Source organism: Mus musculus, chromosome 17 (genome assembly GCF_000001635.26).
Source record: "Mus musculus strain C57BL/6J chromosome 17, GRCm38.p6 C57BL/6J".
In the NCBI taxonomy this organism is placed as follows: domain Eukaryota; kingdom Metazoa; phylum Chordata; class Mammalia; order Rodentia; family Muridae; genus Mus; species Mus musculus.
In genome coordinates this window covers 54,273,590-54,299,038 of record NC_000083.6, presented here as the reverse complement: position 1 = coordinate 54,299,038, position 25,449 = coordinate 54,273,590, and the positions used below count along the sequence as shown (strand labels likewise).

The 25,449-nt window shown below is 37.5% G+C and overlaps 1 protein-coding gene across 4 annotated transcripts; it reads left to right on the top strand.

Moving 5' to 3' along the window:
- On the top strand, window positions 1–25,449 carry Slc5a7 (solute carrier family 5 (choline transporter), member 7). Of its 4 annotated transcripts, none has more exons than XM_006524775.3 (9): window positions 1–458; window positions 1,851–2,080; window positions 5,112–5,225; window positions 5,948–6,103; window positions 11,536–11,684; window positions 14,734–14,877; window positions 17,163–17,316; window positions 20,147–20,364; window positions 21,892–25,449. In XM_006524775.3, exons 2-9 carry the CDS (start codon window positions 1,903–1,905, stop codon window positions 22,519–22,521), a joined length of 1,743 nt encoding a protein of 580 aa, XP_006524838.1. In that variant the 5' UTR covers window positions 1–458; window positions 1,851–1,902; the 3' UTR covers window positions 22,522–25,449. The 4 variants fall into 4 exon arrangements, with proteins under 4 accessions (XP_006524838.1, XP_006524839.1, NP_071308.2 ...); NM_022025.4 differs by having other exon boundaries at window positions 5–458; window positions 1,848–2,080; XM_006524774.3 differs by lacking the exon at window positions 1–458 and adding an exon at window positions 525–734 and having other exon boundaries at window positions 1,848–2,080.

Genomic DNA, 25,449 nt, shown 5'->3' with positions numbered 1-25,449 from the left:
CTGCAAGTGAAATCCTCCAAGTCCATTGCTGTCTTTTGCAACCCAGAAAGATAAAGTGGGCAGGTAGGCTGGGAAATGACCTTTAGTCTGGAGTCCTCCATTCTAGGGTAGCAGACGACTTGACTTGGGATGGGAACATGAACTTGGGCAAGTGCTGGATCTGAGCTTGGCTGTTCCCTCGCACCCCGGGCCACACCAGGGCACAGTCCGCAACTCACGCCCAGCACCACTTTGTTCTGACGTCCTTCTCCAGAGCTCTGACGATCGCCCCCGCCTTCCGCCCTTATAAAGAGACTTTTTCCAATACCCAGATCGATCGCTTCACCCCCTCGGAGTCCTCATCGGGCTCCTTGCCGGAGCCCCCTCCACTCACCTCGAGCCTCCCTCCCTCCGTGTCCCTCACAGCCCGGGGCTCAAGGGGCTCCTGGACCCCTAAAGCAGCTCCGGGTGACGCAAAGGTAAGAGCCCTACGGGAACAAGAGCTAGGGCCACACCCTCGGGGCCGCCCGGGAAGGATCGACTCTGCCTGCTGGGGATGTCCCCTCCGCTCAGTTAAGAAGCACTTGTGGCTCTAGGGGTGCTAGCGACTGTAGGAGTCTGGATTCAGGAGATCCAGAGCTCAGAGGCAAAGGGGAGCAGGGCGCGGGGGAGTTTGGGCGGAGGGGAAATTTGGTGGCTCTGGGCTCACAAAGGCGGAGCCCACCCGGTCCGGGGCGCTCCAGAACATCCCGGAGGTGAGTGCTTGCAGCCAGAACCCGCTTGCAAAGCTCAGACCCCCTCCCACAAAAACTTACGCCTGTGAACTGGGGTGAAGGAAATAGCACTGGTTTGTTCAGTATAAGAGAACAGGAATTCCGTAAGATCAAGCTTTATTTTAAAAGTTGACATCAGTCCTCTTCGTTCGCGTTTTCGTATCTGTGACTGTGGTTTATATATTGCCTTATTTTAAAATCCTCTTCTGTAGAGACCGGGATGATGAGGCGCGGGGTGGGGGTGGGGGTAGGAGTGAGGGTGGGGTGGGGGTGGGGGTGGGGTGGACATGATATGAACTAAGGACAAAGGAAGATTGAGAGATTGAGAGGGTCCTTCTTTTAAACAAGGAAAACATACTTAGTTGTCACAGTAAATTGATTTTAAAAAGGATTTTCCTAGTTTGTTTGTTTGTTTTTGGGGGGGGGGCGTTGTTTTTGTTTTAGTGTTTTTGGAGGGGGTATTCTGGCCAGATATTTTATATTGAGTTACTTTTGGACCTGTTTCCTGAGGTCTGAAAGGATAAGTAAAGAATGAAGAATGAACAGAGAGAGAGAGAGAAAGAGAGAAAGAGAGAAAGAAAGAGAGAGAGAGAGAGAGAGAGAGAGAGAGAGAGAGAGGAGAGGGGAGGGGAGGAGGAAAGGGGGGAAGAGAGAGAGGGAGGGGGAGGGGGGAGACTTTCTTGGAGTATTCCTTTAGGCTACACTTAAATTAGTAAACAATTATTAAATATTGACTTAGTTTGAAAGGGCAAATATATAGGCATAATCGCTGCAAACAATCTAAAGAACTGAGGTGTAATACAAAACAGACTTAACTTGAAGGAATTTATAAAATACAAAAAAAATTATTTTTATTGGATTTATGCTCACTCCTTTTTTTGTTTGTTTCTTCGAATGCAAAGCATTAACTTGTTAAGCAGAAACAGAGCAGTGAACTGGACACTTGTTGGCCATGATTAGTATTATGGGATTTCAATGCAAGCTTTTTCAAAGAAGAAAAAAAAAAAAGATGTCTGGATCCAGCTGCTTCGTTTTGGCAGCCTGTGTAAGCATAGTGCGTGGCTGCTTAATAATACATTGCTGTATTTTCTACAGAAGATTTGATGAAGTAGCCCTCTGTGGAAGGATCTGCACTGTACCCTAAATAAAAATGTCTTTCCACGTAGAAGGACTGGTAGCTATTATCCTCTTCTACCTCCTTATATTTCTGGTTGGAATATGGGCTGCATGGAAAACCAAAAACAGCGGCAACCCAGAAGAGCGCAGTGAAGCCATCATAGTCGGGGGCCGTGACATTGGTTTGTTGGTTGGTGGTTTTACCATGACAGGTAGGTTTCTCTGTATTCCCTTCCCAGGCTGGTTTCTACTCAAAGGGAGAAATCACACATTGCCTTTGTCCTTTGGAGCTCTTTCAGTCCACAACTTATATTTTAAAGTGGCTTCATATTTAATTTAAAACAAAATGAACATGTTTTAATTTCAGTAATTCTAGACAAAAACAATTTTACAATAAATCACTGAACTTAATATTAGGGAAGCAACGTGGTCTCTCTTGACGGGCTAGTGGATAGGAATGGTAAAAACAAAGGAGTGGAGATGAGAATCGATGAAACAATGTGATGGCGTCTCAATGTGTCTATTTGGGGTTGTGACTGAGCTCTCTGAAATGACAAGTGAATACTACCTGGTTGTAGTTTTTTGCCTAAATAGATAATTTTGAAGGCAGTAGAATTCTAATCTAATTATTCCTGTTAGAAGCTTACTTTTCTCATTTAATACCTATTTTCCTTAAAGGAAACAATCTACAACAATAAAAGTAAGTTTTTCAGGATCCTTGGTATAAAAGGGAAAAAGTCAAGGTGTGTCCTCAAAGGAATTCACAGGCCATCATCTGCATCTCTCTTCCTTTATAATCTTCTTTTTGTTAGGAGCAGCCCTTGTTTGTTCTACCTTTGGTCTCAGAGTGATTTCTGCTGTTTTTCATTTTTGTCTTGGTCTCCAAAACTAATTCTGAAAACAATATAAAATTGTGTCTTATAAATGGTTGGTAACACTTTGACTAACAACACATTAGATCTGAACCTTCCTTAGTGGTTTTAATACTAGCAACATGATACGTTCTTGCTGGAACTCTTGATGTCTCATTAGAAAAATGTCTAACTAGAAACCAAATCCAAATGAAATATCAGTGTCTGTGCAAACCTTTTATCGAAAGACAATTGACGTTGTGTGTTAGCTAGGGACTTTACTCTCCTATGAAGACGGTCTTTCTCTTCTGAACATTTTGGTCATCTGAGATCTACAGTATCCTATATGGACTGCAGATTTTTTTAATCTCTCAAGTATTCGAATTGTAAGTTCAGATATATATTCAGCCACTGTAGATGGAGCCATATGTTCTTTACAGCAGGCTCTGTGAAAGGGGCGTAGAGTGAAGGGAATCTCCAGATTTGCTTAGTTAGCACAGATAAAGATGAGGTCTTTCGATGACCACACTCACTATTCTTCCATGCTGTGCTATGTTCAGCTTTCTTACGGGTGTACTATGTCTCTTTAAAAAGGTACTTTGTACACAAGAATAATAATAAATGAGCTGTTAAATGTTCAAGCATTTTAATCATTGCTGATTATTATAATATTCTACTATTCTATAACAATCTATTTCATATACTCATACAATGTTGCAGAATTTGTTTTTCCATTTCATGCAGTTTATAAAAAACATGATACATCATTAAAGTATATAAAAATAGTCAAATGAGGATGTTATAAAGTGTTATCATAGTCTAGCTGACTTGTTAACAACTCTTTCTCAAAGCTCAGAAGGCCATTGTTCAATGTGACCATTTATTTAAAATCTGAATATTAAGCTTCACTAGTTTCAGTTATTTACATGCATTTCATAAGAAATAAAGAGTGAAACTGTAGGTTCTCTTAAAATATATAGTTGAAAAGAATTTGTGTTCTTGCTCATTGTGTGTGTGTGTGTGTGTGTGTGTGTGTGTGTGTGTGTGTGTGTAACAAATTCTGGCCCAGAAAGGACATTATCAATAACAAATAGAAAAACTGTGTTTAATCATGGTAGGTGACTAAATTTTCAGTTCTGCATTACAATAAATACAGGATTAATATAATAATTACTCAGGCACTAATTTTGATTTTGGATGAAAGCCTGAGAAGCTACACAGAGAAAGTAATTGCTAATAAGCTCTGTGCTCTTTAAAATCTTTGATCCATTTTTATTCTGAACCAAGGCATTGCTAGCATCATCTCAGCTTCAGCCATCTTAGCTCAAAGATGAAGTCTCAGTTTCCGAATCTTGTAAGAATAGATTTCTTCTGGCACGTGTTACATATACTGTGTGCTGGATAGGGAAGGAGAATTCTAAAAGTTCAACAGGGATGAGAATGAGAAAAGCAATGAATGGTGTGAAGCCTTCTGTGAAAATGGGAGTCTCTGCTATACAGTTCCTGTCCATGTCAGTATTGAGGACATAAATTTCAGGTTGAATGCTCCTAAAATTCATAATCAGAAAGTCTTCTCGAGTTAATTTTTTCTTACATTTTAAAGATTGCAATGCAATATATCATTTCTCTCATTTTACCCCTCCAAACTGTTCCATGTAGCCCTCCTTGATCTCTTTCCAAATGCCGCTCTTTCTATATGTATATATTTTAATGTAGTATTAATCCCAATACACTCTTCTTTGCATGTTAGACAAAAAAGGGGCTAAATTCTACCATGAAAACAGTCAGTAACATCTTAATGATATAGACAAAATTTCTATACATAGGAATGTATTCTTTAATGTTGCATTCTTGATTGGATTATCCATGCTCTTGTCTGATAAGAGTATTAAGTCTGGGGACCTGTATCATCCCACATGCATTATCACTCTGAATCTTTCTGTTATTTTCTTAGACATACATACAAAATCTAAAAGTTCTGTTAACTTATCTTCTTCCAGCAAGAATAAAATATTCTGTTAGGCATTAGCAGAAGGTATTGGTGCTGAATATGATAAAAGTTCATTATATGAAATTCTCAAGTAATTATTAAAATTTTATATAAAAGAAAAGAAGAATCAGATCTAGTGAGAGACATTAGTAGCTTGTATGTCTGAGTTTGTTCAGCCAAAGCCTGCTTTGTTTGGTTCTATAAATGCTTTTATGCAGCAATTGTACTACACAACATTTATATATCTGAAGAATACGTATCTAAGAGAATATCTAAATGAGTACTAACTGCATTGCACAGCTTAATATAGACATATGAACCCAATGGCTACTGTGTTGGACAGATGGGCTTAGGGCACAGCAGGTGAACAGTGTTCCAATGTTACTCTTTATTTTATTCCAGCCACCTGGGTTGGAGGAGGCTACATCAATGGGACAGCAGAAGCAGTGTATGGGCCAGGTTGTGGTCTAGCTTGGGCTCAGGCACCCATTGGATATTCTCTGAGTCTAATTTTAGGTAAGTGGGTATTAAGATCTCAGTGACTCACTCAGTACTCAGCATAAAGTACAAAAAAATAAGTAAAGCAATGTGAAAAACTATTGTAGAGAAACTTTCTAAGTAGCAATTACCAGAAATTGTTATGTAGCTTAACATTAATGCTTGGATTATTAATCTCCTGCTTATGAATTGTATGAAAACTCTTTGATCTTATAGCCACTAGAACAGTGAATTTCTTAAACAGCTATGATTTATTTCTTTAAAAAAATTGTATGGATATATCATTAGAGCCTAATCAACTCAGTTGTCCCTGTGTTCTTTTTGGTAAGTCAAACTGCTAAAAGTTTGAATATTATATAAGAGAAATTTCTCACTTTGTTACACAAAATGCTTTTATTGGGCCTTGTGCTTAGTCAAAGTGTCTAAATGTTGAATTGTTTGACATAAATGCATCAAAGTATTTTAATACACACTGATTTGGTCCATGTTTTTCAACTCATATACCTCACTTATGTCATGAAGTTGCCCAGTGGGCTTATGCAGTATTAGATGTACTAAGAAATTTATATTAGGTTGCTAAATATTTCTTGGTACTATATTTTTAGACATGTAAGACATGCTCCTCAGTACATATTGATATCATAACAATTTGTTTTCCTGGAGAGGGGGAGATAGTATAGTAAAAGAGTTTCTATCATAATTTTTGTTATTCCCACAAGCCCTTGTTTGATTTGTTTTAGGTGGTCTGTTTTTTGCGAAACCTATGCGTTCCAAGGGATATGTGACTATGTTAGACCCATTTCAACAGATCTATGGAAAGCGCATGGGTGGGCTGCTCTTCATCCCTGCACTGATGGGAGAGATGTTCTGGGCTGCAGCAATTTTCTCTGCATTAGGTAAGGACTGAAAATGGTTCTACTGAGTCTTCAATTCTTAATCATATGGTTTGGCCTCTTTTTTAAAAAAAATCTTTAAAACTGTGCCCTGAGCCATATCTATTCTTATAGAATCTCAACAGAAATTCTATACTTACTCAAATACCACAATAGTGCTGAAAGAAATCTAATCTCAACTTCATTTGTTTCGAACCTGAATCACATCATTGAAGTGTGGCCATGAGTTATAAAGATCAGGAATTGTTTTTTAAGGTTATATATGAGTTAGAATAAAATATACTTAATTTTAAGCACAACTAAAAGGTAAGTTTGATCAGAAGTTTAAAAACTTGTCCATTAGCCAAAGGCTTATGGAAATCTCTAGTCTTCAATCAATTAAAATAAATGGTTTTTAACCTTTAATATACTTTCAGTAACTATTCTGACTTCTGCAAGCACATGTTGCCTCTTCCTATTTTCTCTTCCAATGACTGCCATGCTAAAACTGATAAATGTATGGAAAACTAAACTTCTCAAAGATTTTTTTTCAAAGCAGTGACATTGTTACACGAGAAGTACTTTATTAAAAGCAAATGTAAAACAAAGTGTAGGTGTCAACAGTAAGTAACAGTTGCAGAGAAATGGGACCTCACAGCCTGTGGATAGACTAGAAAGGCATTCAAGCAAAGTCACTAACTAGACATGTAAGTGTAAGTTCTTTTCAAAGGAATAATACTATGGGTAATCAATGGAAAATTAAAACCAGGAATGAAGGAACACAGGGAGAATTCTTTTCCAAGCTTAAGTGGTTTTGTTTTTATTTTTGTCAACATATGAAAGGTTTTCAGTCCCTAGCTTCTCTTCAACCCAGTCTACTATTCTTGGAGATGCATATTCAGAGGTTAAAACAACATGGCCAGTTGTTGAAATGTAGACATCCACAGGCTCCTATCTCAAGTAACTTGAGATGCAAATCCTGAGGAAGCTGCGCACTGCCTCACTGGCATGGCTGCCTCCTTCATTCTACCAGTCTCAGTTCAACTCTAGAGCCATACTAAACTCTTTAGTTCTTCTCCTGAATACTCAGTCACTCTCTTTGCCTCTGCCCACCTCTCCCTTCTACCTGCCTCAGCCAGGCCTTCCTCACTGGGTTCAAGGCTGAGGTCTCCCTGCTTGCAGTTTTGCCCTCCTCTGGTAAGCAACTCTTTCTAAGTTCAGGCTTTATTACTCTTTTCTTTTTAAATCAAAAATTTCAACAGGCTTTACAGGCATGGGAGAGTCTTTGTTTTCTTCCTTCCTTCCTTCCTTCCTTCCTTCCTTCCTTCCTTTCTTTCTTTCTTTCTTTCTTTCTTTCTTTCTTTCTTTCTTTCTTTCTTCCTCTCTTTCTCTCTTTTTCCTTCCTTCCTTCCTTCCTTCCTTCCTTCCTTCTTCCTTCCTTCTTTCTTCCTTCCTTCTTTCCTTCCTTTCTTTCTTTTTCTTTCTTTCCTTCCTTCCTTCCTTCCTTCCTTCCTTTCTTTCTTTCTTTCTTTCTTTCTTTTTCTTTTTATTTTTTTTTGCTATGCCTCCTATACTCATTCTCTAGAATTGTGAGTCTTCCATCTTGCCTCTGATACTTTACAAATCCAGTTGCCTAGGCTTTGGACTCACCTCCTGTGTTTTTAATAGGACTAGGAAAAAATCTTTAGTTTTCACCTACTACCTTTAGACTAAAGGCAGACCTGTCTCAGTTTATTATATGTGGAGCTACTTGCTGGGCAACTGCAAAGTTGAACTTCTGCAGCAGCCCTCTTCAATGGACCAGGTGGCCACATCCTACACAGGACTTCCCATCTCTTCTCCAAATGGAAGGGCAAGCATAGAATCTACAGCCAAGAACTAAGTGGTTAGAGCGATTGGAATTTCCTTTGGTGTTAACATATGCCAGACAATGGGCTTGTCTCCTGGCTTCAGTATTATCTTGTGTAACTTCTGTACTTGAATTAGTTCACACCCACTTTGTTTCCCTTTCCTCCCAAATTCCTATATACTCTAAGGTATTTTTCTTGGTCTATAGCCTTGGAAGGAAATGAGTGATGGTGGAAAAGAAAAGAAAGACAGTTGGCTGGTTTATAAAATACACAAATACCTCTCAAAAATGACAGGCCCCTCTGCTGGACAACGGTCCTCACCTTAAAGCCTAGTGATAGTATGTAAACCCCAACCTTGTGCTCATTAGCTAAGGAACAAGGGGACTTTGTTTGCCACAAGTTTGACACTAAAAATTTCAGGTTTAAGTATAGACTACCTGCCATGGTATGACAAAAGGGAGAGAGCCAAGTAATAGCTAAATACAAAATGCCCTCCCTGGCTGAATAAAGATTCTGAATAATAGTCCTACGAGGTGAACAAAATTAATGAGCTGATGTTTCTATGGCATTTTACAAATGCAAAACATAGTAGCTAAACTCTGCACTTTAATATAATTACCTCTGCAGATATTTGTGTATGCCTTTATATGTATTTAAGAGTTTCTGAAAACATGTTAACAGTCTCTCTTTATACACATACATATAAAGTAACAATATATACATATTGCCCACACATATAAGCATATATATATATATATATATATATATATATATATATATATCCCCTTGATAGAAATATATGTTCTAGCAGCACATGTGTATCATAAAATTATTGTCTTTGCTGGTTATATTTCAAAAGTACTGTTGGTAAGAAATAATCCTGGGATATTTAAGAAGAGATAAGTGTAAACTCTATCTGTGCTCATCTTCGTTTCACTAGGAATGAGCATGGGGAATGAAAACAGAGGTGAATCTTTTCTCTGCAATCGCTACATTTATTTAAAGTAACATACAGAAGAGATCATTCTCACTGTGTATTCAAGGTAGGAGCAGCCTCTCAGAATCCCTGTCAGATGGCTACGTCCACAGGTTTCATCTACACAACCACTTCTTTGGTCTTCTTTCACTTTCGTTTTCTGAATAATCTCTTCCAGGCGTGACTCGATCATTTATCCTTCTCATGTCTTGCCCACCATATTAAACAAGATTTGTTGCCTCATGTTCAGATCCAGCCATCACTGAATGGGTAACACTGACATCCTGAAAGTTCTCCAGAACCTATGACTTTTGTTATATCTTCTTCACTTATTATGTCTTCTCACTTGACATCTGCTTGCTGAATCACACTGCGCTGTGTTAACATTTAGTACCATTCAATACCATTCTGGTGCTGGCATTATTATTTGACCAAGAAATAAACCAAAACATTTGATAGTATATTAGGATGCTTGAATAAGATGTCTTCTTATATTTCTAATAGTTAAATTCAGTGATTTGTTTTATAACATTATACCAACAGATGCAGTTTTTTTCCTCACTACAATTACTGTAATCATATAGGAAATATATTCACAAAAATTGAACTCAGATGTGATAAAGAGGCAGTAGACTTCACTGAGGCCACTGAGTTGCAACCAAATGATAGAATCTCCAAAGACTGAACATCTAGTGCTGTGATCTTTGCCTATGATTAAATTGCTTATAATTTGTGGAGTTATAAATTGAAAATGTTATGAAAGCAGAAAACTGCAGTAAAAGAGTGACATAGATTTTTCAACTAAAATTCCAACATTTAAAAACAAGCTTCAGACAAAAAAAAAAAAAAAAGCTTGTTAAGTGTCAATACAGTAAGTCCTGCCATTTTCAAAAGCACTGATGGATATTCGGTGTCTTTTGCATTTGAATCATAGGCACTTGTTATATTCTCTTTGTAGTCAAGGAAATTGTTATATTCCCATCGTTACAGCTGAAAATTATTTTGTATTAGTGTTTCAAAATAACCTGAACTGCTTTTTAAACAATGGATGTTCCTCTGTGGTAGGTGGTATACACTGTGAGCATGCCAGTGACAGAGTACAAAGCGTTAGAAGTGTTCCAAACTGCCCATTCATAGAATCCTCAGTGTAAAGACAGTCACCAATGAACACAATAAACAATGTCATAAGGCAAGAAATCAAACAAATGGAAGAGAAAAGCTACTAAAACTATGATTTTCTCTTTCTTAATTTTAAATTTCTTTATTATTTTGTGTGTATGAGTGTTTTTTGCCTGCATGTATGTGTAAACACTGAGAGCCTGGTGCCAATGAAGGTCAGAAGAGGGTGTCAGATCTCCTAGAACTGGAGTTATAGATGCTCATGTGACATCATTTGTGTGCTGGCAACTGAGCCAGGGTACTCTACAGGAAAAGTAGGTACTTGTAACCACTGTCCCATCTATCCAGGCCCTAAACTATGAGGTTTTTTTCAATAGTATATTTATTGATTATTTGGGAATTTCGTATCAGAAACACCAAGTGTCCTCCTTCCCAACTCCTCTCAGTTCCACTCCCAACCCTTGCAACCCCCTACACAAAAGAAGAGGACGAGGACAAGGAGGAGGAGGAGGGAACACAGAATAAAACAAGTCCAATTTGTGTTGCCCATATACTTACTCACTGGAGCATGGTGAAACTCCTGGTGGCCAGACCCTTAAAGAAAACTGAATCCTTCCTCCTCCACCACATGGACCCTGCCAAAAACCATCAGTTCTGGAGAACTGTTGCTCCTTCTGACTGTAAAGAGCAAGGAAGCTACATTTGCCACAGTATTGATATGTACACACTCACAGAGAAAGAGGGACATAGAAAAGTTCTTGGACAATCCCTATTCCCTACCCTCAAAGAAACTTACAACCTAGACAGAAAACCATCGAAGAGAACTCCTAAACTATGATATTTTTTAAAGCCTGGATTCTTCAGTATGTTGACATTCTGGGAAGAAACCACACATACACCAATTATACATTTTTTTAGAGATCTGTGACTTCTTTGAGAAAGAAAAACATTGAAGACTCCGATTATAACCTTTATGGAAAAAATTAATTAGAATGACTCCATAAAAAAAAGGAAAACTCCAATGATTCATTTTATTATTCTATCCTATAAATTTGACTCAGTTCTTTGGTATCTAGTAGAATTTGTCTGCTAGAGTGAGCTAGCACAAGACAAAATAGAAAGAAATATTCATTGTAAATTATGGAAATGGATGCTCATGCCTTTTAGAAACACTTCTTGTGGATGTATGGAAGTCTACTGTTCATGTTTAATCAACTTAGAATTTCATATAATGAAAGGCATTACAAGTGCTGAAATGGAATTTACCCATATTTCTAGTTGGTCACTTAATATCTTACATAAATTATCAAAAGACCAAGTTCCGATATATCCTGCTATATGTAGAGAGATGTATACTTTACTAAGACAAAATTTCAACACAACAATTCTTTTCCACTGTTGTCACTGTGCACATCCCACAAGCCCCGGGGACATGTCTGCTGTGGCTGCACTTTGGAAGCAGAATCATTTCTGCTTCTTGCCCACTGAGCTGCCTGATCATTTTCTTCCAGGGGCCACCATCAGCGTGATCATTGATGTGGATGTGAACATATCGGTCATTGTCTCTGCACTCATTGCCATTCTTTATACCCTAGTGGGTGGGCTCTACTCTGTGGCATATACTGATGTTGTCCAGCTATTCTGCATTTTTATAGGACTGGTAAGTGACATCACTCTCATTTTCTCTCCTTTCTTCCTTTTATCCTTCCTTCCTCCTTCCCTTCCTTCCTCCCTCCCTGCCTGCCTGCCTTATTTCCTTCTAAAAATAATATGTATTTTAACTCAGCAAAAGTCAGTGGATATATGATTTTCCATAATAAAAATTACATAATAGATTTAATACGATTTGATATACAAACTAGATAGATCAAAAGCCCTGGCTATTTTTATTTGGTAGATTTTGACCAAAATGTGTGCCCTAACTCTAACTCTTACAAATATCTGGGCCCTGCTTTCTTACCCCTATTAGTCTGAATCCAATTTTCTTGTAATCCTTTTAATAGGCAGTGGCAACACTTTCATCTCATGAGCAAAATTAAGGTTTCATGGCAAGCTAGCCAAAATACTGCTCTGTTTCTTCAGTTAGTTACTACAGGGTGACTGATAAGACACTCCAAAAAAATATGTCATTAGAAAAATCAAAGATTCAAGTATTAGTCTTCAGTCTCTAGGCTCTAACCATAAGGAGCTTAATTACATAAGAAATGAACAAGGTTTACTGTGTATGTTAGTCCCAGGATAAATTATACCCCACCCATGTCTTACTAAGCAAAGAATACTATCACTATGGAGTATTACTAGTATTGGGCTAACAGTGAAAGCACGCTGGGGCATGTTAGATATATGCTAGTCTACTTATGAATCTTTGCATCCTCAAGTTTTAAAATGCAAAAAATAATAATTATAATAGCATGAAACACCAGCTTCATATAAAAAGAAGTAGAAATGGTAATGGGCATCTGTGCAATGGAGTGACATGGGTCCATTTGCACAATTTCATCAAATACAAACATCAGGTCAACTGTTCTTATGCGGAGCTGCAGACAATGTTAGTGCACTTATTTTTCCAATCAGGATTAAAACATCCTTGATTATATTTCATCTTATTTTTCTTAGAGTCAAAAATCTCCAATGACTATTTTGGGGTTTACCCAACTTTTGGAGATAAATCTGATAGGTTTTTATGGTACCTTTATATCATCAGTAACAATATCCCAGAGGAATCATTTGACTGCCATCTGAGTTACACTGTAAATATTAATTCCCATAGAGTTACACAGCCTCCATTTCTCATTCTTCTCCTATACACTGTGTTAGAAATCATCATAAACACATTTTAAAGTTAAATTACAGAATATTTAACTTGCTCAAGAATTCTCACTGTTTATTTTCAAATTGTTCAAACTAAGTAGATGTACAAGACTCTAGATTTTACTCAGGACCATCTTAGCTATCCATAAAGAAAGCAGAAAACACAAAGGCTCTTCTCCTGGAGTGTCAGAAATGAGGTCAGTATGGGTGATATTAGCTTTAATAGTTGATGCACTTGTTATCCCAAGAAGCCCAACTCCAGGTGATGAATCTATCAACCAACAATGTAAATCCTACCTTATTGCTTTACATGAGTTCAGTATGCAAGACGCACAGACTAATGACTCAAAGTTTGTAGGTGTCAGAATGGAATGGCAAACATGTGTAGGGATATATGTTGAAAAAAATTTTTGCCATAAAACATAACTAAGTAGATAAGTTATAGGGGCAGATTTCTTTTTATTTCTAGATTAAATTAAATCATTTCTGTGTATTATTAGGTAAATACTACATGATTATGGGTTTCTTAATTAAAGCACTATTAAGTCTAAATATATTTTATTTTCATAGCTTTAATTCCTATGCATACATACTTAGTCAATCTATACTTTGACCATACCTTCTCAGATTCTCTAATTTTATGGGTTTTGTAATCATCTTTGGAGATCCAAAGCTGAACACTGGATTCACTTAGCCTTCCCTTTCTGCCTCTGCTCCCTATTCTAACTCAGAGGCTGTGGAGTCTGCCAATCTGTTCTTAGGAGCATCTTTCTATTTCAAAGCCAAACTTTGTCAGGATGTCCTGTGATACTCCCATTTGTTTCTGTGTTTCGAAACACATAATATCCATGACACTAAGCTGAAATATGTGAAATATGAAACTCTTCTAGCTTTCAGTTACCTACAAAACATAATTAAAACCATTTTGCTTGAAACTCAAGGCTTTCTTCTTGAGGGTTTTTTTTTTGTTTTGTTTTGTTTTTTGTTTTTTGTTTTTTGTTTTTTGTTTTTTGTCTCTAATACCCAAAATCCACCCCACTGCCAGCAAACCTTGATACCCAACCAATCTGAACACACACACAAACACACACACAGCATATGCAAATGATCCTTTAATTATGATATTACTGCTTAACATATTTAGCTTTATGATGTTTCAAAAGCCATGCCCATTAGAAAGAATCTCTATTTGAAATTTGAATGTGCATCTCTTCCCAATCTTGCAAAATTCAGCTCAATCTTCTGTGATATTTAGTAGTGGAAAACAACTGCATTTCCCAGTCAACCACACAATCACCTGGCAACAACCTATACATTTCAGTGTACTTTGCTGCTGAGCAGTATGTTTGGTAGGTCCTGTGAGTTAAAAGTATTTTCTGCTTTAAATGATTTAACTCCACATAGCCAATGGTAAGTTGAGTAATATCTGTATGCTTCTAGTTGTTCATTCTGCCCTGAATCCTTTCAGCTCTGCCTCTCTTTACTAGTCCTGGGGCACATCCTTCAATCACCTGTTTTCCTCCCATATTAATGGATATGTATCTTTGCTGAATTCACAAGAAACACAAAAATGTGTGTATATGTGTCTGTGTGTGTATGAGTATGTGGATGTATGTGATGCAATATTTTCTTTTCAAAAGGTTCATCTGACCACTTCTATAGTTTACTTAATCCAATATAATCAAATACATGAGTATTCAATGACTTTTTTCATTTTTTTTCTAAATCAGTGTTTCATAGCTTCACATAGAGAACATGATTTTAGTTCCTTCTCTGTCTGAGAAAGAGCAGCTATTAAGCTGTGCCAAGTCTGAGAAAAATAAACTAGGAACATGACCCACACATATCCAGGACAGTTAAGCTCATAGCCAATGCTCCAATGTTATTCTTTGTTCCAGTGGATCAGTGTCCCTTTTGCCCTGTCACATCCTGCAGTCACCGACATCGGATTCACAGCTGTGCATGCTAAATACCAGAGTCCCTGGCTGGGAACCATTGAATCAGTTGAAGTCTACACCTGGCTTGATAATTTTCTGTTATTGGTAAGTGACACTGTCATCCAAGAAATGTGGTCTAGTTGTTCATAAAAATCAAAGACACATTCAGGATCTCACATGTGTACACACGGCTTCCTCTGCTGACCCAGGGCTATATCTGAATTAACTCTTTTCTTGGAAGGGTGGAGCCACATGTTGACTAATGGTAACCTACACAATGTAGACAGCAAAGGGAACCTTAAAGGTCTAGCACTATATCATTGCATATTCTGGATCCAGAGTTCTGCTACAATAGGATCTTATAAATCATGTAATTGCCAACTGTAACATAGAGGTTTACTTACCTGGAGAACCAGGCCACCTGAAGCTTCTGATTTGTGTTCTGGAACAAAGCATTAAAATTTACTTTATTCTAATATAAGTAGTACATGAGAAAAGTCGTTGATGTACCAACTTACACATTTGAAAATTTTTAAAAAATGGTTTTGAAAGAATACAGACTTGAGGAATAGATTTATGAAATTTACAATTTATTTTGAACTGTTTACTTTTTAATATGTGTGACTTGTATGGGAAGAAAAATTACTCTGTGCTATGCTTGACACAAATGAAACAAAGATGAATAAAATAGCTATGCCAGTAGCCGGGCGTGGTGGCGCATGCCTTTAATCCCAGCACTTGGGAGGCAGAGGCAGGCGAATTTCTGAGTTCGAGGCCAGCCTGGTCTACTGAGTGAGTTCCAGGACAGCTAGGGCTATACAGAGAAACCCTGTCTCGAAAAACAAACAAAAAAAACCAAAAACAAAACAAACAAAAATAGCTATGCCAAAGTTAAATCCCTGAAGAAAAACCACAGGTGACATAGCAAGCTTCTTCAACTATGCCCTCATTAATATACTAATTCCTGAATACCAACTTTCCATCCATCTGACAGCTGAAGATGTATCAATACTCTAGGAGAAAGTCAATCATCCTCCATTCTTCTCTCAGACAACTGCTCTAGACCCTGAACTCTACCCATATCACATATGCAGTGGTCCCACAGATACCTGGGTACCATTCTTTGTTTACTTTGTGTCATGTTAGCATTCCCTCAAGAAACTCTCCTCTTCTTGTATGTCCAACTCAGATGTCATTTCTACAGGCTTTGCTCCTTGTTCTGTAGGCATCCACTTATTTCCTTTTCTCTCAATCCCACATAATTGTTTCTCAGTTTTGTTTCCATTCAGACTTCTTATAGCCTATTATAATGCCACGAAACTTTTTGGTTTTGTGTCTTTAATGAAAATATTGAGTGTACCTCTAGTGTCACATTTATCAATCATTTACATATACTGTGCTAAAATATCTGTAATCTAGTTAGAAAACTAAATCATGGGACATATTCTACAAAAATGAATAGAGACAGAAATTCTGACCCTCTCTTCAGTGCCCCAATGAGCATTCTGCAGAGTCCCCTTTAATAAAATACTACAGTGCATTCACTCTCCCAGAGGGATGTGAAAACCATGTCTTCCCACCATTCTCATTCCCACTATATGATTAACATCTATAGATATTCATTGGGACCCGTGGTTCATATTTCATCACATGAGTTTCAGAAACCCAATTAGTTTTTACATTTTTATGACAGTGGGAATCCTGTCCCAAACTGAATTGAAGACTTCTGGGTAATTTTAAGGCACCTAAAAGCAATCAAATTAAGAAAAAGAAAAAAACTGTCTAGTATAATCCCAACGAGAAATAATTCAAGGAGTCCAAGATTAAAAACAAAAAATCACCATTGTCACTCACTGACAGGCCTTCTGTGGATGTTTTAACAACTATCATTATTAGATGCTTTGGAATCAACACAATTTGTTTGTCATAGTCTGACTATAAAGCTCAGGATTGAGGCATTGGCAAGATATGTCTGATGAGGGCTGACCCTTCATAGACAACACATTCTTGTTGTGTCCTTACTTGGTAGGAAAGAGAACTAACCTCTCTCAATTATTTTTTATTGTTTTTTTCTTTGCTTGTTTGATTTATTAACAAAAATACTAACTAGATTTATAAGAATCCCATTTTCATGATCTAATTAGTTCACCAAGAGCCAATAATGCTACAGACTCCTCCACCCAGAAGAACAGAATTTAAATTGACAAACACTGAAGTTATACTGCAAACACAGTTGTAGCAGTTGGGATTTGTGGTCTGTGGAGCACTTTTCACACTTCACAGTCTACTAAAACTTTGCAACTGATGCAGTGTTGCAAAACTCCTAAGAAGCAACACTTTCATTTGCTCCCTTCATTTGACTTACTCTGAATCCCTGGGTTCTCATGCAGATGCTGGGTGGAATCCCATGGCAAGCCTACTTCCAGAGGGTCCTCTCTTCATCCTCAGCCACCTATGCTCAGGTACTGTCCTTCCTGGCAGCTTTTGGGTGCCTGGTGATGGCTCTACCCGCCATATGCATAGGAGCTATTGGAGCTTCCACAGGTAAACATCTTGCATCTTTGTTACATTTCCAAGGTAGTGTTCCAACCCCCTAGGCGTTCTATGCCACATCCCTATTTCCCCAACAGAGTAAATGATTTCTTTCTCTATTACCTGACTATGACTTTGCTATAGCATTCATTAAATAAAGTTCTAGTTCTGTGTTCTCTACCCAGATTTGTCACTTAGTGATGAAACCTTTATGAACACCCAATTTTGGTGTTTTATAAATTGCATTCTGTCAACCAGGAGATAACTATGATGCACATTGTATAACCATGGGGATGGGGGTTTAAAAATACTACTCCATTCTGAGTTTAAAGGGTAGAAATGAACACTGAAGACCCTCTACAGTCCTCTTGGTGAGCCAAAGAGATACAAATATTGCAAGGAACTACCTTAGGAGATCATCATCCTTCTGTCATTATGGTCCCCATGAACCACTATGAACATGAGATCTTAGCACTTTATTTTCAATAGCTTGCTAACCAAGAAGATTTTTCTATTCTACTTGCAGAAACTAAGCATTACATGTATTGTTTAAGATAAAGAAACTAAATACTAAGATAACAGAAAAGAGCAATATAAAATTATTATTTCCCTGTTGGCCTCTAGGTAACATTTATTTCTTAAGTTTTGCCTTTCATTCTCTTGAATGTAATCATGCCTGTCATTCATGTTTCTTCTATAGTAAGAAGAAGAAGTTAGATTCCCCCACAAGCACACTGACAACTTTCAGGAGGGTTCTGTCTTTGCAACATAATAACCTCCTTGCCTAAAATCAATACTATCACCTTGTGGACTGGGGCTTCAGAGAACTAGAAGAGGTGTAAACATAAAAACACAAGAACATAATGACAGAAACTGAAATTTGTGGTCAGCGGAGAATTTTATGAACTTCAGAGCTAAGTTGCAGCTGTCTTAATTATGATTAGAGGTAACATTTGAATGAAAATATGTAATATTTATCTACATTGAGAAACATTCTTTAAGTAGAGCCCATTAAAACATATTAGAAAAAGTTCACCTTTTATCCTGTTTTCTCTTGTAAAAGTAATGCTATTTATTGAATTACTTTGGTGTATTTTTATTTTAGTTTTACAACAGAAACCATGATTCATAGTATAATCTTCCCATTCCATGTCCATTGACATGAAATAATAATTGAATGATAAAAACATTGGCCAAGGTCTTTATCAGCATCTGCTTCTGTTAAAAAGAAAATAGGGTTTGCTTCACAAGAGTTAATAGATCCACTCCCTCCCATGGATATACATGCATGTGTAAGCAGGTTAGCAAAAACAAGACTACAGCTTTCTCTTTCCTAGACTGGGTGCACGTTTATTGTTATTAACTCTTGTAACTAAATTTCTCAGTTGCATCTTTAGCCCTGGTAGCATATAGGCATAGCTTTAATTGTAACTGTAATGGAAGTGAATAAATGGCAAGAATTAATGTTTGTTGACCCTGGCATTGTAACACCAAGAAAGAACAGCACATATCGAAGAAGTCAACTAATGTTCATATACAGGTCCCTTGTCTTCCTCAACACATGCGGTAACCACACCAATCCCAATATAGGGACAGTGAAATGGTTTGAGAGTGAAGGCATTTGCCACTAAGTTTGCAACCTAAAATCCATCCATGGCAACCAATGGTAGAAGGAGCAAATTGACATCCTCATTTTTTTTTTACCTCCACAGTCATATGCCATAACACTTGAGTACTATACATGCATAAGCACACAAGTATGTGAGCACACACACAAAAGCACATAAATAACAAAATAGAAGGTATATATTCAAAGACAAACAAATGTTTCAAGTCATTTTATTATACCAAGCCTAAAAACCTCCCAGATACCTGATCCTCATAATTAAAAAAGACTTACCCTTAGCAAAGCCTACCTCTCTTTCTATAATGAAAACTCTACGTAAAATGAAACTGCTTAGAAGCAAACTAACTCAAAGGTAGGTCCAAGGTTATACTTTCTTCAGGAAAAGGGTGGATGGGGGAAAATCTGCTATGATTTCAGTATGTACAAAAGTTCCTGGGCCCCACTCAGTTCCAATCAATCTAAAGAAACTGCTTTGGTTTAAGAAAGTTTGTTATCTGTCCAATAGATGATTATGAGCATCCACTTCTGTATTTTCCAGGCACTGGCAGAGCCCCTCAGGAGACAGCTATATCAGGCTCCTGGCAGCATACTCTTGCTGGCATCTGCCATAAAGGAACTAGAGAAAGAATCCAAGGAGCTGAAGGGGTATGAAGCTCCGTAGGAGGATCATCAATATGAACTAACCAGTACCCCTAGAGCTCCTTGGAACTAAACCACCAATCAAAGAAAACACATGGTGGCACTTGTGGCTCTAGCTGTATATGTAGCAGAGGATGGCCTAGTCGGTCATCAATGCAGGGAGAGGCCCTAGTTCCTGTGAAGGTTCTATGCCCCAGAATTGAGGAATGTCAGGACCAGGAATGGGAGTGGGTGGGTTTGGGGAGCAGGGGGAGAAGAGAAGGGGATAGGGGATATTCAGAGGGGAAACTAGAAAATGGGATAACATTTTAAATGTAAATAAAGAAAATATCTAATAAAATAAAAAAGAGAAAAAAGTGAAGAAAAGAAAGTTTGTTATCTGTGATTCTGAGTAAGCAGCACTGCACACAGAGAACATCTGGGTTCCAGGGCCCAGCAGGTGTAACTAAACCTGAACGCTATCAATATTCGCTGGACCCAGGCAGGTCGGACATATTACATGACCAGCATATGGACTTTCCATCTCCATAGACCATGTGAGGGCTCTCAGTTGTGGTGGTTTCTTCTGCTCCACAGACTGGAACCAGACTGCCTACGGGTATCCAGATCCCAAGACTAAGGAGGAAGCAGACATGATTCTCCCGATCGTTCTGCAGTACCTCTGCCCTGTGTACATCTCCTTCTTTGGGCTTGGTGCTGTTTCAGCTGCTGTCATGTCCTCAGCTGACTCGTCCATCCTGTCGGCGAGTTCTATGTTTGCTCGGAATATCTACCAGCTTTCCTTCAGACAAAATGTAAGGCCAGCCTTTTAATCTGTCATTTGTAGTAGTACTAGTAGTCGTTGCCATTGCCAATGCATTTGCTATATTTCTTATGCATATGGTATTGCAGATAGAATCTCTGTAACCTGAAATGTTCAATTTGGAATGTTCCAAAACCTAAAACTTTTTGAAAACCAACAAATTTTAACAGTTTGCAGGGGAGGGGGTGTCATACTATGAAATCTTGTACTAAGCATAGTATATAAAACCACCTTCAGGCTGTATCTACAAGGTATATATGAAACATGTAATTTCTGTTTTAAAGCTGAGTTTCACTCCTAGTGTTTTTCATTATGAGCATGCTAATATTCCAATATTCAAACATAAGCCCCTGACAATATAAGACACTTCTACTGTCAAGCATTATGGATGAAGGATATTTAAGTCTGTGTATACATATTGAGACTATATTGAAATCTACCCCTTAGAGTGATTCAAACACATATTTAAATATAGTGTACTTATGTATCCTGCAAATGAATCACAGTAACACATTGTTTATTTTCACAGCAAAGGAAACATACTAGTTTAACTTTTCCCAAGAACATGTCATGTTACTATAGTTTATATTTCTTGTCTGTCTTGTAAAAGACAATACAGCTTCAAAAATTTTAGAAAAGCACTTAATCTGCTTAAATATACTAGGGTCCTAGAGATACCTCATAGCCTAAGTCATGGTAAACTCCTTAACTCTATTTTTATAACAACTTCTGTGGTCTTTGAGTTCCGCAGAATGCTTTTAACACATAGTAGCCTTTCTATTTGATTTTTCTTATGGAACTGAAAGGTTTCAGGACAGCTTGCTACTGTAGGTAGTCCTTGGAAAACAATGGGCCTCTCTCAAGAGCTTTTCTCTGTCATATAAAGCTTGACTTCTCACCAGGTTGCCTGTGTCATAGTCAGCAAAATAAGTCTATTGGAGCCAACTAGATGGCTTAGTTTTTAAAAAGATGTTCCTGCTACTAAGTCTGATGGCCCATATTCCATCTGTGGAACCCGCATGATTAGAAAAACTGACATTTGCAAATTCTGACCTCCACACATGTACCATAGCATGAATATTTGCTCAGAGGTATGTGCATGTACATACACAATTTTTAAAAATGGTCCATTTGTATTTCATCACAGGTGTTCCCTAAACATTGGATTTAAAACAATAAATATGTAATCTTTTTGGTAGGACTCTTACAAGCATAAGCTATAAGGTTACCCATACTCTTAGTACCTCATGTGAGTGGGATATCACCTTTCCATATTTTATGTGTGACATATGGTCTTATTTCATCTCAGCTTCCCCCTGTACATTCAGAACAAGGCTTCATAGCCTCACTTTCTTCATATGGTAACCATAAGCCTTTGTACACAAGTGCCACAGGTTGCATCAGCTTTGAACCCAGGAGAATGGATAAGATCAGTTTTAAAGCATAGAAACGTCCTTATTTATCACTTAAAAAGCCAGCACCTTGTTGACAAAACTGACTGTGCCTTGATTCCTCACAGGCATCAGACAAGGAAATTGTGTGGGTCATGAGGATCACTGTGCTTGTGTTCGGAGCATCTGCAACAGCCATGGCTTTGCTGACGAAGACTGTGTATGGGCTCTGGTACCTGAGCTCTGACCTTGTCTACATCATCATCTTCCCACAGCTGCTCTGTGTACTCTTCATCAAAGGAACCAACACTTATGGGGCAGTTGCTGGTTATATTTTTGGACTATTCCTGAGAATTACTGGAGGAGAGCCATATCTATACTTGCAGCCCTTAATCTTCTACCCTGGTTATTACTCTGACAAGAATGGTATATACAATCAGAGGTTCCCATTTAAAACTCTCTCCATGGTTACCTCATTCTTTACCAACATTTGTGTTTCTTATCTAGCCAAGTATCTATTTGAAAGTGGAACCTTGCCTCCAAAATTAGATGTATTTGATGCTGTTGTCGCAAGGCACAGTGAAGAGAACATGGACAAGACCATTCTAGTCAGAAATGAAAATATCAAATTAAATGAACTTGCACCTGTGAAACCTCGGCAGAGCCTAACCCTCAGTTCAACTTTCACCAATAAGGAGGCCCTCCTTGATGTTGATTCCAGTCCGGAGGGGTCTGGGACTGAAGATAACTTACAATGACCCAATCTAAAATATACAGAAGAGGGCATTGCTGTAGGGTAGTACTGGAAGAAAGGCTTGGAGCATATCTTACACATGTTAAAATATAAGTGTCTAGAGGGAAATAGTTTTGCAGAAATAAAATAAGTTATGACAGATGAGTTCAGAAAAAATAACAATTGCACAGTGAGAAGGAATCGAGCATGAAGCCAAAAGCTTTATCTCTCATCATAGCACTTTTAATTTTAAATAGCATTGTTAAGTGCATAAAAATGCATAAAGCCCTAGCCAAAGAAGGTGGCCAAATATTACTTATCTTTATTATGGAAAAAAGGGGGATATATATTAGGGAGTCTATGGGAAGGAGATTGGCTGGTCCTGATCATCCTCACTGGCTAATGCACTGGACACCATTTTAATTACTACAACGTGGAGTTTATGCATTCAATCCCAGTCACTACTGTGGATGATGCAGTGAGTTAGCCAGTTGACTTCTCTCCATGGGTAGGCTGTCTTGCTCTTGCCTGATTTGAACTGTGGCTTTTACTCATTTTTCAAGGTGCGCTTCCTTACCCTTTCTTGCCATCTTGCATGTGTACTCTCTCCACCATCCCTTCATCTATCCATCCCCTCCTACTCTCTACTTCCTTTCCTTTTTTCTGCCCTTCCCCTTTCTCTTCTTTTCTTCCCTTTCCTTTTCTCTTCATATTTTTTTTGAGGTGCTGGAAATCTATTGCACATGCTGGGTAAGAACTCTCTTACTGAGCTACATTGCAGCCCCACAATGATTTATTTAGTTTTTCAGTGATGCCATACATTATTCTAAGCACAAGCAACACAAACCATATCTTACTTAATAGTGACATTTTATGTGTAAATGATAGAAACACAATCTATGTTGGAGTTGGAAAAAAAGCACTGAGTTCTTCAAATATATCTAAGATTGCCATCTCCACAAAGAGAAGGGCTTGACGCCAAGCATGAAATGGTTGCTGGATGGCATTACAGAAATAAGTCAAGAAGAAAAGTAAAGGAAGGAGAAGAAGAAAAACAGATTTCTATCTCCAGCTTTTAGACATTAAATACTGTTACACATTACAAATACAATGTCTTGGCCTATCTTCTAAGTCAGTGTTGGAGGCAAAGATGAGCCATCTGTAAAGAGAGATTTCTAACGTCTGTTAGAGGTGGCACTTGCTTTATCAGCATGCGTTCAATGTATATTTATTACCAGCAGCTTCCAAACACCTCACCAAGAAACTGGAAAACAAACCCTGCTTATTTTGGACATTTATTAATGGAATAGTTTAGTGTTCAGGACCTACTCTTGACACTGTTCCACATAAGCCATTTTTAGGGACTGGACAGATCACAACAAGTATGTATATTGAATATCAAATGTAATAGAAAGCAAACAGTAAAAACAAGTCATAGAAAGAAGAAGCCATCATTTTTAATATCTGTTGTGTACATGGATTTCAAGAGGTCAGTCATTAAATGTAGTTTTGCTTCTCTTTGTCTTGTTCAGAATTGCACACAAACCTTGTGCCCCCAAACCCTAGAATTCTCTTTATAGGTTACAGTTATTATCTCTCAAAGTATCAAAAGGTGGAAGTCCTTTGCTTAAAAATGTGACTTAAAAATTCCTAGTATGACTTTTAAAATTTAAAGTTAAATAATTTTACATATTGTAATATCCTACTTTTCAGTGGTGTCTCAATTCGTAGGCCTCTTTACTGTATGTATATTACATAAGAAAGATAATTAATTTACCCTCCAGTCTATCTCAGAATCAACTCACTAACTATGGACTATTTGAAAGTATGGAGTCTGAGATGCTCAAATGTGGGGTGAGAAAAGAATCAAAGAAAAAAGAAAACACAGATTAAAAAATAGAAAACTTTGGGCATGAAAAACTACTAGTGACAAGGATGAAATTTCTGGTAAACATGGTATTTCAGACCCACAAGGTCTTTCAACAAAGACAAAAGAGTGAATTTTGCCCAACTCATCATCTGTGCCCTTCCATCGGATTGTTAATGTGCGTTCTTGAATTATGAACATCATGGAGTCTCATTCATACTGTAGACCTTACAGCAAAGCAGGTTCTTTCCATATACAATATATTTTGTAATGTTCTTAGTGAACAACTGCCCAACTAATCTTATAATATTTAAAGTGTTAAAATAGCAAAAAAGAAAATGAGAGAAGAATCCTAAAGTATTTATTTATGCATACTCTGGAATGAATTCCTCATGAATTTCAAGCAAGGGATGATGCTTCAAAGTACGGAAGGTCTACTCTGTATCAGAATGGTGACATCTCTAAGTCATTCCAGATTCAGGCAGTAGACGTCATTTTCAAATCCCCAATGAAATTAAAATAACACAACTGTTTCAGCCTCTTGCCTGGGAAGTAATATGTGTAGCATTGGAACAAGATAGGAGTTTCCCTCCCATATATTACCAATGATTGTACTATGTTTCTTAGGTAAGTTGTGTTCCTCTCCACATATTCAGAACATCAAGCTTGTAGGTGAAATGATATGTCAACAAGCTATCAGATGCTCAGTGCCAAAATCCAATTTCATTGTTATAAATAATGAATTTTTGTGAATATTGTATGAACATAAGCTTGAAATTAGTACATTTAATATAACATGTGTTGAAATTTTTATTTGTAAATAATGAATTAACATATATTTTAAACATAAATCATCACTTTCCTTTATGTCTTTCTACAAAATTTACTCTGGTATCGTATGTTATAAGTTTGCTATATTGTATGTTTGCTACTGCATAGGTAAATGCATATAATGGTTCCAAAACATATATTTTTATCTGTCAAAATATTATACAAAGTTATACTCAAATAAGTAGATTTACAAGTATACATGTATGTGTTCAAATGTAATAATACTGTATTAAATTATTCCACTGAAATTCAGAA